The following is a 13,854-nucleotide window of genomic DNA, read 5'->3' as shown; positions in this document are numbered from 1 at the left end:
AATATTTTTAGCAGTTTTTCGGGTCCTGAACTTCTGAAGCCGTTTCGAGGCCTTAAACAACATTTTCTGGGGAAAATTGACCGATGCTACTCTTCCCAAAGTTGTATTTCTTGGATAGATCTTTCTAACGAGATATTGTGCGCGTCAAACAAAGATGTATGCTAAAGTTACGACCCTGGGAAGTTGTTGTACCAATTTACCCAAAGGGGGCCCATAGTTTGGCATTTCATCTTCTAGGGTTAGGTTTTTGGATGTTTAGGGTTTTCCATTATTTCTCAACAATAAATAGGCCTTCGAGCCTCATTGTAACACAGTTCAGAGGCATGTATCCGTCACATCTCTTCTCAGAGATAAGCTACCGTTGCCCTAGCTGGTTTATTTCCATTTCTGTTTGTAAGCATATTTCAGTATTTTACATTAATGAAATGAAGTATTATTTCCACTGCATCTTTTTGTTTATGGTTATCTTTGTAATTTGTTGTGTTCCTATTTAAATCCAGATCATCCACACTGGTGGAAGCCCCAGGATAGTCTCAGCACAATCGTACTACACCCGTTCAACTCTACCTGAACATGCACACTATGTTTTGCTATCGGATAACATTTACTATGTGGTATGCCCATTTATGCACATGAACCACACTCAACATGACTCGTTGTCGAACTGTGACTTTGTTCAGAAATGTTGCCTGAATAGCCTCCAACATTGTCGTTCCACAGTCACCCATCGGTGTGGGTACACATCCTGGACACTATGCAGCCTGTTCGCCTGACTCACCTTACCCGCTGAACATGCTGCTCCTAAACATCGACCCAACCTGCCTGTAACGCAACCTTCGGTTCTTACTCCGCAGCCTTCTCCTTATGCCTCCCTCACTTGTCTTGTATCTTTGCGATGTTTTAGCGCAAGTTCATTGATGTCTCCAAGTGATTGCAATTGCCTCCATACATACGGGTACCACCATAGTAAAAATCCAAAAGTCGTGACATTTTGGCTCCTCCAAAGGTCGGCCCACAATGTCTCCATACGTTGGAATGCACATAATCGTATGTTGTCCTATCTACAAATATTTCCCATGTCGTTGGCTATAAGTTGGCCTTTCAGATCGGCCCAACATTTTTGTGTCGTCGACCCATTGTATAAGTTATTGCTCAGTTGGCCAATCGAACCACACACTCAACTCCACACTTCGTCCACATATGTCTCTGTACTTGGCCGTATCTGTTAGTTTAGGTGTGCACCCACTCGGGTGTCCAGCTCAAGTCGCCCGGTTTTCCCTTCACCCAACACGCCATTTCGTCTCACATCCGCCCGTTGCACTTCTCCGACCAGTCACATGCTTGTTGCACTTCTCCAACCAGGCCCTTGTTGTGATGGGATGGTGTTGGATCAATATTGGCGCACTCACTATAAGTGTGTTCATTGGTCGCAGTTAACTGAAAGTCATTTCAAGTCGTCGCACATAACGGAGCGCTCTCCACCTGAGTCAGTCAACATGGGCGACTTTCGCACATGGGTGCGTCCGCTACAACTCTGTCGCACATCACCAACTTGGGGACCTAACATCCTCCCCCACTCTAAATAAGGTTATCGTCCTCAACAACACCATCATCATAAAAATGTCGCAAAGTGTCACTAGCCCTAACAAATGTCCACGCTGTCCAACTCTGCTGTCCATCGCATAAGCCTCTATCAAGGCTAATGACTCCATGAACGGGAAAGTCTCCTCAATCAGTTATCATCAACCACATCCGTCATAATCTCCATGTGTTGCTACATTATGGAAGGCCAACCCATGTAACTCAAGTTACATGCTCTCACTGCAACATATATCATGTCGACGCATCATGTATCACCATCATGTCAAATACTACCATGATACTCCAACTCGACTCAAACATATCTCACTACACTAATGTCCCCCATGACTCAAACTAGTCAAGTGATTAGTCCAACTGTCATGATCAAACCATGAGAATGCACCTCCTCATGCCATCAATAGTCGTTTCTCCAGCATCCTTTCACAAGATCAACTTGATCAAGAATCCATCCCATCTCTATCAAGTGTAAAGTAATCCATTGCCAGGTCCATGAAGTAGTCTCCATCTCATCTACAACATGTTGTCATCAATGCTAAGTTCCATGTGCAGTGGCAATGTACCAAACAAAAACATCCATCTAAGAATCATCATCTATATGTGAGAGGCTCCTCTCCTCAAATCAATGAAGATTTATCGCATCAAGTCAACTCCCAATGTGCCATATCCAAGTCCATCAAGAAATCTCCATCTCATCTGCAATATGCCATCCATCAACTTTGTCAAAGGGGCAAGTCTACACCTACCTCATCATCTCACCCATGTGCTCCCCATGGTCATAAACCAATCAACCACCATGTCTATCAAAAGAGGTCAAGTTTCATCAACGCAACCCATTCCCAAGTGCAACCCCAAGGCATATCCATCATTGCAAATCCATCAACTTCATCATTTGCAACTCTCTAAGGACATCATGAGCTCCCATGAACCTTCTCCATCCAACACCTCGGCAAGCATACCTAACTCAGCCTCAAGTACCACTACAAGATGCCTCTGCACTCCATGTCATATGAATACTCTCATAGGTTTCTCATAAAACAACCATAGTATTGTTGCACAAAGGTGCAAAACATCCCCATCATCTCTTTTGTAAAATGTCTCCAAGTCGCATCAGCAAGTCCAGCCACGGAACATCCATGCCTTAACACTTCTCATTGGATGCCCATAGTGACATCTCTATAAATGCTCATGCATAATGTCCCTTCACAATGTCTGACATGCTGCATCTACCCAACTTGATGTCCATGACTCTGGTTTCCCATGTTTTCTACCTAAGTATACTCATCACAACATCGATCATCACATCCTCGTCCTTAATCAGGTTTAGTGCCCTCTATCACTCAACCCTCATATAGTCATATCATTTCATGTCACAGGTTCCTCCCATCATTGTTTCCTCCCTCACTAAAGATCCACCAAGAATGCCTCTTGGTCTCAGCCATGAAGAAGTCCACCCAAGTATCATGTCATCATAAATTCGAAGCGTCCTTGCTTCAAAATTGTCAATGAGTCATACCGGGCACTTAACCAATTCTCCATATGCCTAAGCATGACTCGTCCCCCATAAAGCTCATAATGTTCCTCCCTTGTCACGGGCACTTGCCCCTTCTATCATAAGGTCACAAATAGCCCCAACAAGTCCTACAATAGTCCATGTTTCATGCTTCCTCAATGCATAAAGTCTCATCGTAGTCATCCATGGTAAGGTTGTCTATCGCATTGGAAAACTCCTTTTCCCGTCCGTGCAAATGGTCCATCCTCTAAAAGCTCCAATGAAACATAAGTAACAATAATAATTACTTCATCATAAGGCTTCTCCACGTGATTTCCTTCTGCCAGCAATGTCTGTATCGTGCACGAATCTGGTCAACTTGAGCAATTAATGGTGCCTCAAGTTCTTCCTCTTTCGTTGTCATCTCTGCAACATCCTCCATGTTTGGTTCAACTATAGTAGGCTCCATCCCACCAAGATCTTCTTCATTATGTATCATAGCTTCTTTCTCAACATGAGTAAAAACTACGACCTCCTCTTTCTCAAGAGCAAATTTCACTTCAAGCTCGGTTGCCTTATTCCAAAAAACACCTTTCTTTTCCTTCACCTTTCTCAGTTTTTCTTCCATACAGTCCACTTCCCTCATAAGTTGATGGAACTCACTTCTATTTGTGTCAGATATCCCTTCCTTGGCTAATGCACGAAGAGCCTTCACTGTCACACAAAATTCTTCCTTCAATTCCATCAATCTTCGTTCAATATCATCCAATTCTGCAAGTGGACTTTGTTCAACTTGACTCAAACCCATGGTGTGCCTCTACCAATATTCAAAACTCCAAATCTCTGTAAAGCCTATTTTCTGCAAAACAGACCATGCTTCACAATATTCAATCTAAAAAGCCATGCTTCACATACCTATAAATAAACCTTAAAAACTAAAAAGCAATAGATAATAAAACTAGTTTAATTTTGACTTAAATGCAAAAAACTGTACGGAGGATTCAATAAATCTGTATGCACACCAATTGAATATAATGCACTCCTTTAACACATCTGGTTATAAGAAATAATTAACTCTATTAGATTAGAATCTAGTATATATAACTTCTTATCTAAAACTAAAAATCCCTAAATTATTTTTCTCATTAATATATTTGAACTAATAGCCAAATGAACAAAGTTTTAAAAGATTTAAGATTATAAAAATCAGAATCTACAACCAATAAACAAAGGAAAGAAACACGTGTAAATAATATGTCAAGAATGACTTGGAAAAAATATTTTTTTTACACTATCTTGTGAACTCATTTGTATCTTAATTAAAGACAATTGTAAAGTAGCATGAGTTAGATATATAAACATGACTATGAAAACAAAATCAGCAACAAAATTTAAATCATATTCTTATTAAATGAGAGAAAGCATAATACAATACACAAAATTGAAGTTTTTAAATCATATTCTTATTAGTCCCTGCCTGGGACTCTTAGTGATCGATTGTGCGTTGACCACTTATTATTCTCTTGTTTGACCCAAAAATATCGGTGCGCATCACAACTTTAACCAAAGTTTTCATAGTAGAAAATAATATAAAATTTATTATGTAATTTTTGATTGGACAACAAAATTGGGGGTCTTATTGCGGGCTTCCCAGCTTTCAAGACATTATGTTCGGCGTAAAAATAAGATATCCAAAGTTTTCGGAGATGAAAAGTTTTTGTTATCCAAAGTTTCCTTATATTGCAGAGCTGAACATTTTATCAAAAGCACAACTTAGTTTGTCCTAAGTTTTTGGTACCTATTCTCCCTGTCGTGCATGCACTGTCGTGCATCCTACAAGTGCCAGCTGTTTGCATATGCAGAAGTGGTGGTCTACAAAGCCAATTCTCCGGAGTAACAACAACCCAAGGAGCAAGTAGAAATGCAGAAAATTTATCTCTGGCTACAGTCCCATTTACATATGCATCGAATGCAACCACAGAGCTAGTAATGGAAAGAATTTTATCACAATCTGTAAGTTTCTCTTGATCTTTTGTACTATTGCTTATGGTTTGTACATTAAGCTTTGTTTTTCTTCAACGTTTGTATAACTCTGGTGCAAGATCCGTCATTGTCCTTGTAATTTAGATTGTTTTTAGTCAAAGAACGAGTATTTGGTAAGAGCATTTATTTACGCTCAGTCAGCGGAAATAGAAACCCCTCTATGTCAAACAAACTAATCAGTTTAATACCAGACTACAAGCCAATACTCTTAGCAAATGCTAGCTTCAAGCAGTAATGTGGATCTAGGTAGGTTGCTTCTGTTTTTCTGTGGCAATCGGATTTGTCTATTCATTAGCACAGCCAGATGTTTCGGATGTTTGCTTGTTTGATGCATAACGAACTGTATAAGCTCCTTCTGATGTAATGTTTTAGCGATTCTCGATATACACAATTTATCAATCGAAAATGTTAAGGTATATATGTAGTGAAACTACCTGGTAAGGTATGCTGTCTGCTGGTGGTCTAATGTTTATTGTTGTGTCAAACGAGGTTCTGATAGAATGCTCCATGTGGTGGTTGCATTACGGAGTGATTGGTATAGATTATAAATATTGGCAGTTGTAGATTGAAATTGCTTTCGATTGAATGAAAATTATTAGAACTACGACCTTTTTGGTTTCCACCCACTAATCCTGTTACTTAGCTGTGGAATCTGAACCATTAATTGTCTTTTTATTCACACGAGTGTATTCTAGACCCTTTTTCCTTAAAACCTGAAGATAAATAAGTAATTTAGCCATTGTTGGTATTCCGTGCTGGTTCTGTCAAAAAAATTAAGGCAATGTCTCGAAACTATAATGAGGACAAAATAACACTATAATGGCCACAGGGTGCCAAGCATGTATGCTAATTACTGCTCAAGTAACTGTTCCGTGTCAGCAGGCACTTGTTGCATTATCTGTCTATCCTGCCACTTCCGCAGCGCAACACCCCTGTAGAGTGCACGGATATCTGCAGTCTTTCTCAAAGCTCTTTACTGCTTGCATAAGGTTATACTGTCTTTAAGGGGTTTTTCATTATTTCTGACATAACATGTGTCTTTATTCTTTTTAGAGGATATAATAGTGTAAATCAGAAGATGCAAGGGCATCTTCACACCCTTAAGAATAAGTGGGAAAGTTGAATAGAAATATATAATTTATTTGAATGATGGTAAAAAATCATAAAAGGGAGTAACATATTTACAGTTGTGTGGGGATAGTAATTTGGATCCAAGTAGGCTTCCATTGTATCCTTACTTTGCAGTCAGATTTCTTGTATTTGATGGGCTTAATGACATTTTCTGTGGATTAATTTGTCTGACTGATATGTACCTTGCATGCTTCAGCTGCTTTGATGTTTGAAATGATATCAATGTAGATTTAGGGTTAAATTGACTTTAAATACAACTAACCTTACAAGTCTGATCTACATTTTTACTCGACTATGGAGTTTGAAGTATTAATTGTTGCCTTTATTTTTGCGTTTAGATTCCAGAGATCCTTTCTAGGTTTCTGTCAGAGCCTTTGATGTCAAGATTGTCATTATCTTTTGTATAGCTGTTTGTTGGAATCTCATGAATTAATTTCCTTCACAGGAACAATGCCATCTGACATCAAGAAAGAGTCTGCATAGCAGTGGTCCACTGAGTATCCGAAGTGCTGGCTCATTTAATGGGAGTCCTCCAGTTTCACCAAGGGGATCTGATGATTTCAAGGTATGTTATTTTACAATGTTTTCTGGAGCAGATCATGAAACCTAATAAATCATGTTTCTTGAATGTATTCAACAATGAGTTTATCACCTCTGTGTTGCCACACCTAGACAGCAATTGTGCAAGAGAATTTTAGATATGTTATGTGGTTGACATTATCTTCTTCAAGCCTGGTTTACTGCAACAAGCTTTCAATTCTGATGTGTAGGTTTAGGTTCGTTATATGGTTCTTTGTTTCAATTTTTGTATTCTGCTACTGGGTACAGTTATGGTATTTACATTCAGCTTCCTTTACAATCGTTCTGGTTCTTATACATTTGAATGAAAAGTATAATAAATTTACAACGGAGAGCCTTACCTCTATCATTGCTTCAATCTTGGAACGCATTGGTGTTTTCATCTGTGCACAATGAAGATATTTTACCCTTTTTATGAATGTTTGATCTCTTTATAAAAATAGCTGGAAGATAAAAATATAAGCTTTTGATTCAAAGTGAATGTTTGATCTCTTTATAAAAATAGCTGGAAGATAAAAATATAAGCTTTTGATTCAAAGACTAGCAGGCGTTAGATATTCGACATTCCAATGAAAGCCATGAAGGTTCTGCGTGTTGAATGGAGTAGCTGTTATCCACCACAATAGGTCAACTTTGCCATTAAACATAAGAACAACTTTGCTATTGGGATTCTTGAATGTCTTAATATTATTTTCACTATATGGGTCACATTCCAGCTTCATTCTGGGAGTTTAAAATTTATATAAAATTTCTTTGAAACAGCTAATGTCAAGAATTTTTATCTGGAGTGGCGGAGGGATTATTACAGCCCCCTTCTCTTTTTCCAGTCATGCCACCTGTTGGGTAGCTCATCTAGAGAGTGCTATGGTACTAGGATACCTAGTGTTTGCTTGAAGACTCTAACCCTGCAAATTTTAATTTATTGGCAGTTCTGTAAGACTGTCAACTCAACAAAAACACATTTTGGGGGAAAAACAGTAGGACGGTGGCTAAAAGATATAAAAGAGAAGAAAAAAGAAGAGACCCGGGTTCATAATGCACAAGTTCATGCTGCTATTTCAGTTGCTGGTGTAGCTTCTGCGGTTGCTGCAGTTGCAGCAGCAACTGCTACATCTTCTGGTAGTGGTGAGAGTAGTCAATCAAAGACAAGTATGGCAGTTGCATCCATACTTACCCAAAATTAAAATTTTAAAGTATTTCCCTGGCAGAATTAAGTATTAAGTAAGAAAGATGAAGGAGTATGTCAATTTTAACTGGCAGAGAGTGTCGAGCAGCTAATTCTCGGGAGTACCATAACCCATCCCCACGTGTCGGCGAAGGATGGAATGCGAGCAGTATAAGGAACCACGTCTGTTGAACCACACATGTCATTTGAACGATCAATTTCTATGAAGTATGGTAATAAAAAAAACCAGTGCGGAGGGTGGCGGTGTCGGGAAGCTTACACTTAAAACCCTGTCTCAATGTGTTGTAAATGGATTAGAATACCTCTATGTGCGTTAAGATGCCTGCAGGTCCAGCCTGTCACAGTCCACACAAAGGGATAATCAGTTGTTGAATAAAGAAATTAGCTAATCGGAGCAGCCAATGGACGATACTGACAGAATAAGCAAAGTGTAAGAAAGAAATGTGCGAAAGTGCTCTTTGTTTGGGTGTGAAGGTTGAGCAGCTAGTTTGGTGTAAAATTTAACTCTTTATTATTTATCTATAATTATAATTATTGATAATTAATTAAAATTTAAAAAATTATATTTTAATTTTTTTTATATATTAAAATATTTGAAAAATAATTTTATATTAAATTATTTATCAAATAAATTATATATATAATAATTTATAGTTAAAAATTTATTTAAATAAAAATAATAAAGAAAAATATAATAAATTTATTAATTTTTAATTAATGAAAGTAAACTATTCCCATATACTTATTTGAATATACCTACAATATTTTTTTACTCGTAACATTTCACACGCTCTTACGTGAAAACCATGTTCTAGGGATTTCAAAAAATTTAAGTTATTGAGTAATAGGCCTAAACTACAAGGAAATATTATAACAATAAAATCACATTCATATGTTAGTTTTTTTATTATCATAAAACCATCTAATTTTATGTCTTTCATTATGAACATCCAGTTCAACATCTTATATCATGTATTCCAGAATGAACGAGTTATGAATAACAAGTTCAACGTCTTATATCATGTATTTCAGAATGAACAAATTATGAATAACAACTTCAGTGTCTTATATCATGTATTTGAGAATGAACAATTAATTCAGTAATTACATCGTGTATTTCATAATGACCAACAAAGTTCAATGTCTTATATAGTGTATTATATTTCAGAATGAACAATTAATTCAATAACTATATTGGATTTCCCATTCATGGTTATACCACCACTGCTTTGCCAACAATAGACAAGACATATTTATTAAAAAATATTTCATAATGACCAACAAAGTTCAATGTCTTATATAGTGTATTATATTTCAGAATGAACAATTAATTCAATAATTATATTGGATTTCCCATTCATGGTTATACCACCACTGCTTTGCCAACAATAGACAAGACATATTTATTAAAAAATAAAAATAAAATACTTCCCTTACCATTTCAGCATTGTACTCTGACCAATACAATTCGTTTAAAAACAAATCTGCAAAAATAATTTGAAAACAATTTCGACCGACATCTTTTTATTACAAAATAAAAAATTACTCTTACGATTTCAGTATTGTACTATGAATAATACAAATCATTTAAAAATAATTTCAAAAAAATTTCGGCGGCAACGTAGACCTTCTAACAGACCCCGGCAGGGACTACCGGCTGCATGCAGCACTTGTTAAATGAGAGAAAACATAATACAATACACAAAATTGAAGTTTCTGGGCCCTCCGAGCGTAAGATTTAAATGTTTATTTTCATGTTGTTGGTAATTTTCTATATTATTATAATCGTTTTTCAAAATACTACAAAGGAGATGGAAGATTTAATAAAACTTGAGATTTAGAAAAAAAATCACTCAAATTAGATTTCTATTTTCTTTGTAATTTTCTATACAACATTTAGAGTCTAAGGGAAGAAGATAATATAAAGCTCGTTTTTGCAAAATACTGGAAGTTTTAATAAATCTCAAACTTGAGATTTAGAAAAAGAATTACCCAAATTAGATTTCTATTTTCTTTGTAATTTCCTATATAACATTTAGAGTCTAAAGGAAGAAGATAATATCAAGCTTGAGATAAAAAAAAAAGTAATTACGCTAAGAGTTGGGAGATCCACATTAACCCAATCATAAAAGCAGTAATTTATATGGTAAAGAAGTATTAATGTATTGTTTATCAGTTTTTCTTTATATCCATACAATAAAAGTACCCTTGATGTGATTGATGCCCACTCTGATAAGGCCATCCCACAACAACTTCTTTGTAGTCCTCTTGATTGCCACAATGTCTTTATGGGGGAAGTTTCGAGAAAACTTGGGTGAGAGGATTGCAGACCGTACTTTTACTACCCCATATCCACCAAGAACAGGCCTTGGGCCGATCCTATCACTTCCTTGTCTCCCTGTGGAAGGAGAGAGCGAGATAGCAGTCTTCCATTTCCTTTCGAAGAAACAATATCCGAAATAATCAATTGAATCTTCATAAGTACTGAATAAAAACAACCATGGCCTTTTATTTGAAGGCACGTCAGCCCATTTGGTGGTTATAAATTTAGTAGATGAAAAGAGGGCGTTCCGCTCCTTGTAAACAGACGCATTGAAGTGGCACCAATGCCAATATCGCTTCTCTCGTATTCTGAGGCAATTCATGCCACGTTTGTATGATTCATACCACCGTTCTGAGGCTGAGTACTCCTCTTCCACCTCTGCCATACTCACGACTCTACAATTCCTACACACTCCTATGAAGTTCCTTCAGGCTTGGCGATCCAACAGTTGTGGAGAGCTCGGTCCTTGTACACACCACTTGGTCTTGATTCGGAACCTCATTCTTCTGTCATTTCGTTTGATTCGCCGCTTGGTCGCTGCTCTCGTCCATGTCCTGTTCTGCTCCTCGATCCAGGCTTCTGCGGTGATAATGGGAGGTGCTCAGCACGCCCTACCTTTGTCTTCGTTCTCCAACTCCGTCACTGGTAAGACTTTTGCTGTATAGACTGTGTAATTCCAATTTACTTGCGCAACAATGGTTGAAACCCCCTCATGCATTCAGAGTTCTTTGTTTTTTTTTCCTTTTGTTTGTCCTGAGACTACTTGGATATCTAACCTAATGTCTGTGGTCTCTTGCAGGTTCCTCTCGGCTCTGTCTTCGAGCTTGGCACTGTTGGGACTCTGGACACCACATATCTCCACAATGGTATGATATTGTCCACTTTGGGCCTAAGCCCTTATGGGTTTGTTTTTGGGCTTTACCCCAAAAGGCCTCATACCAATGGAGATATTTGTTCATCCTTATATACCCATGATCCTTCCCACTTCTACCATTTCTAATCAATGTAGGACTTTGTTCGTATACCCAACAATCCTCCCCTCGAACAAAGGACCATCGAGCCTCCCCTCAAACCATCCGCAGGATTCTCCCCTCTCTACTAACCAGGATTCTTCGCTCCAATGCGTTGGAAGCACACGCCTTACATGGTAGCACCACCTGTCTCAAGAGCTTGCTCCATCCCAGGTCAACTCCTCTTCACTGTGTGTTCCCCAACACGTCCATGAAGAATCCGGAGCACACAGCCTGTTTAACCGAGCTCATCCACAGGCTTACGGGGGCTCACCATCTTTGTTCGGCATTCCGAGGATTCATCCACTTGGGTAACCTCGAACTTGGCTCTGATACCACTTGTTAGGGTTCAAGAGAAATAAATATAACAATCAAGAAATACACATTCAAACCATGTACACCATGATTATCTGGAAAACCCCAATTGGGGGAAAAACCAACCAATAATAGATCTATTATTGTCCTTGGCTCAAACACAGCCAAGCCAGCCAACAACCTGAGCTTTCACCGCTCAACCATGGCTCACTACAATGGAGAATACACAAGCCTTTTAAGGGCTTCAACTGCATGTAATACCATGGGCTCAATACCATGAGTCACCAATACTAGGTGCCCAAACCACAACTATTAACCATAACTGTTGACATAACCTCAACTCCATCATAGGGTCAAGTTTATCTAACAATCCCCCCTTTAAACTTGACTTTGGGTTTTCCTTGGCCAAATCTAGCCAAATCTGCCAAGTGAGCTAGCCTCCACTCACCTCCAGGCCCTACCCAGTCAATGTTAGAGTATTTGATAATCTCACAAGCTGTCCTAGTTCAACATGCTTCATCATACCATCACATGCGTCCCCATATCACCCAAGTGGACATTCAGAGTTTACCAGTGATTTACTCAGAGTTCACCAGTGATTTACTGGGGTACGCATGCCTTACCAGGTCTTACAGTCGTATACCCATTTACATGAATTTTTTTTTTTTTTTTTATTTTGTTGCTATCTTGACCCACACACAACTTGAACTGCTCCAAGTTTAACCATGCATTTCACCCTGTAAAACTCCTATCCCACTATTTAACCTTTCTCTTGTAACTGAAATTTTTTATTTAAAATTTCTGTTACTATTTCATAATAGAATTTTTTTCTTTAACCATAAAAGCCCTTCAACAAATTTCCTGGGAAAAAAAAAGGAATTACACTTTCTTGATTTTCTGGCAACACTTCACAAAAAACAGATAGCCTCCTCATGCAGAATCGCACTCCTCTTCAAACGCAGAAGGACGCAGATGGCCTCCTCAAATGCATAGAAGACAAGCCTCAAGCCTCACAGCTCTGACCTCTATGTGCTGTCTCACTCTATCACGTTATAATTTTCTTTTACAGAAGCAAACTCACGCTTAGATAATGAGTTCTCTACCTCACGCAGGTCTGGCAGCGTAGAACTGGCTGGGCAGGCACAGAGATCTGCTTGCCTTCACGCTGAGAATGCAGCCTTCACACTGAACGTAGAGACACACAACTTGCATGCTGAGAATACAAGGTTTGGCACAGTTTTCTCGACTTCATCCCTTTCATGCAGCCTCTCGACAACATTCCTGGACTCCAGAGTCAATTCACTGGCTCTGATTTAAATTTTCAAAATTTAATTTAAATTTCCAAAATATTCCCAGGGTTGGGCAAAGGCTCGAGACTTCATTTTCTTCTTGCTCCTCATCAAACGATTACTCAACGGACATTGCTGGTTTGTGCAACGAGTTATTGCTTCAACCAGCGCCACCACTTTGTCGATGGGAACATTTTGAACAGCTATCTAAGGCCCTTGCCAACCAGAGCTCTGATACCACTTGTTGGGACTCTGGACACCACATATCTCCACAATGGTATGATATTGTCCACTTTGGGCCTAAGCCCTTATGGGTTTGTTTTTGGGCTTTACCCCAAAAGGCCTCATACCAATGGAGATATTTGTTCATCCTTATATACCCATGATCCTTCCCACTTCTACCATTTCTAATCAATGTGGGACTTTGTTCGTATACCCAACAGGCACCGAATGAACCACAGTTCTCCAGAGAAGGAATTAACTCCAAATTCCGCCGGGTATGAGGGTTTCCATCTGGTTATGGTTCTTAAAATTATTGCTCCCTTAATTTTCTTGTGAGAGGGACCTTACTCCAGAGTTTGATACTGTCTTTGCAACGTATTGCTAGGGTTTTTAGCTTACCCGTCGAGACTCAGTTCTCATGTATCATGTATATATTTTTGTAAAGAAATTTAGCTTCGAGGGTTTTACCTCTGAAGCTGAATGAGCCGCGCTGGCCTATTTGTAAATATTTTCAACTATCTTACAGCTTGTCCATTTCCTTAAGTTTATGTTTCATTACAAGTACTGAAAGTCATATGCTAATGACATCTGGTTTATGGGATGATTATGTATATCCTGTACATTTGGAATGTCTCCCTCCTGGGTTACAATTACTGTAGGGTTTA

General features: G+C 38.4%; 2 protein-coding genes across 2 annotated transcripts; both read left to right on the top strand.

The window, feature by feature from the left end:
* Nucleotides 1-4,994: 4,994 nt before the first annotated feature.
* On the top strand, nucleotides 4,995-8,057 carry LOC149163787 (VAN3-binding protein-like). The gene is made up of 3 exons (XM_089430804.1): nucleotides 4,995-5,104; nucleotides 6,711-6,830; nucleotides 7,774-8,057. Exons 1-3 carry the CDS (start codon nucleotides 5,081-5,083, stop codon nucleotides 8,026-8,028), a joined length of 399 nt encoding a protein of 132 aa, XP_089286930.1. The 5' UTR covers nucleotides 4,995-5,080; the 3' UTR covers nucleotides 8,029-8,057.
* A 2,394-nt stretch (nucleotides 8,058-10,451) lies between these two features.
* On the top strand, nucleotides 10,452-13,588 carry LOC149163786 (uncharacterized). Its single transcript, XM_089430803.1, has 3 exons — nucleotides 10,452-10,998; nucleotides 11,153-11,180; nucleotides 13,411-13,588. Exons 1-3 carry the CDS (start codon nucleotides 10,674-10,676, stop codon nucleotides 13,523-13,525), a joined length of 468 nt encoding a protein of 155 aa, XP_089286929.1. The 5' UTR covers nucleotides 10,452-10,673; the 3' UTR covers nucleotides 13,526-13,588.
* Nucleotides 13,589-13,854: the final 266 nt, after the last annotated feature.

The sequence above is a fragment of the Pinus tabuliformis genome, chromosome 5_1 (assembly GCF_031772625.1).
Source record: "Pinus tabuliformis cultivar Carrire ecotype Pingquan chromosome 5_1, CPIR1, whole genome shotgun sequence".
Taxonomy (NCBI): domain Eukaryota; kingdom Viridiplantae; phylum Streptophyta; class Pinopsida; order Pinales; family Pinaceae; genus Pinus; species Pinus tabuliformis.
Note: the sequence above shows the minus strand (reverse complement) of the source record. Positions and strands in the feature narration are given on the sequence as shown.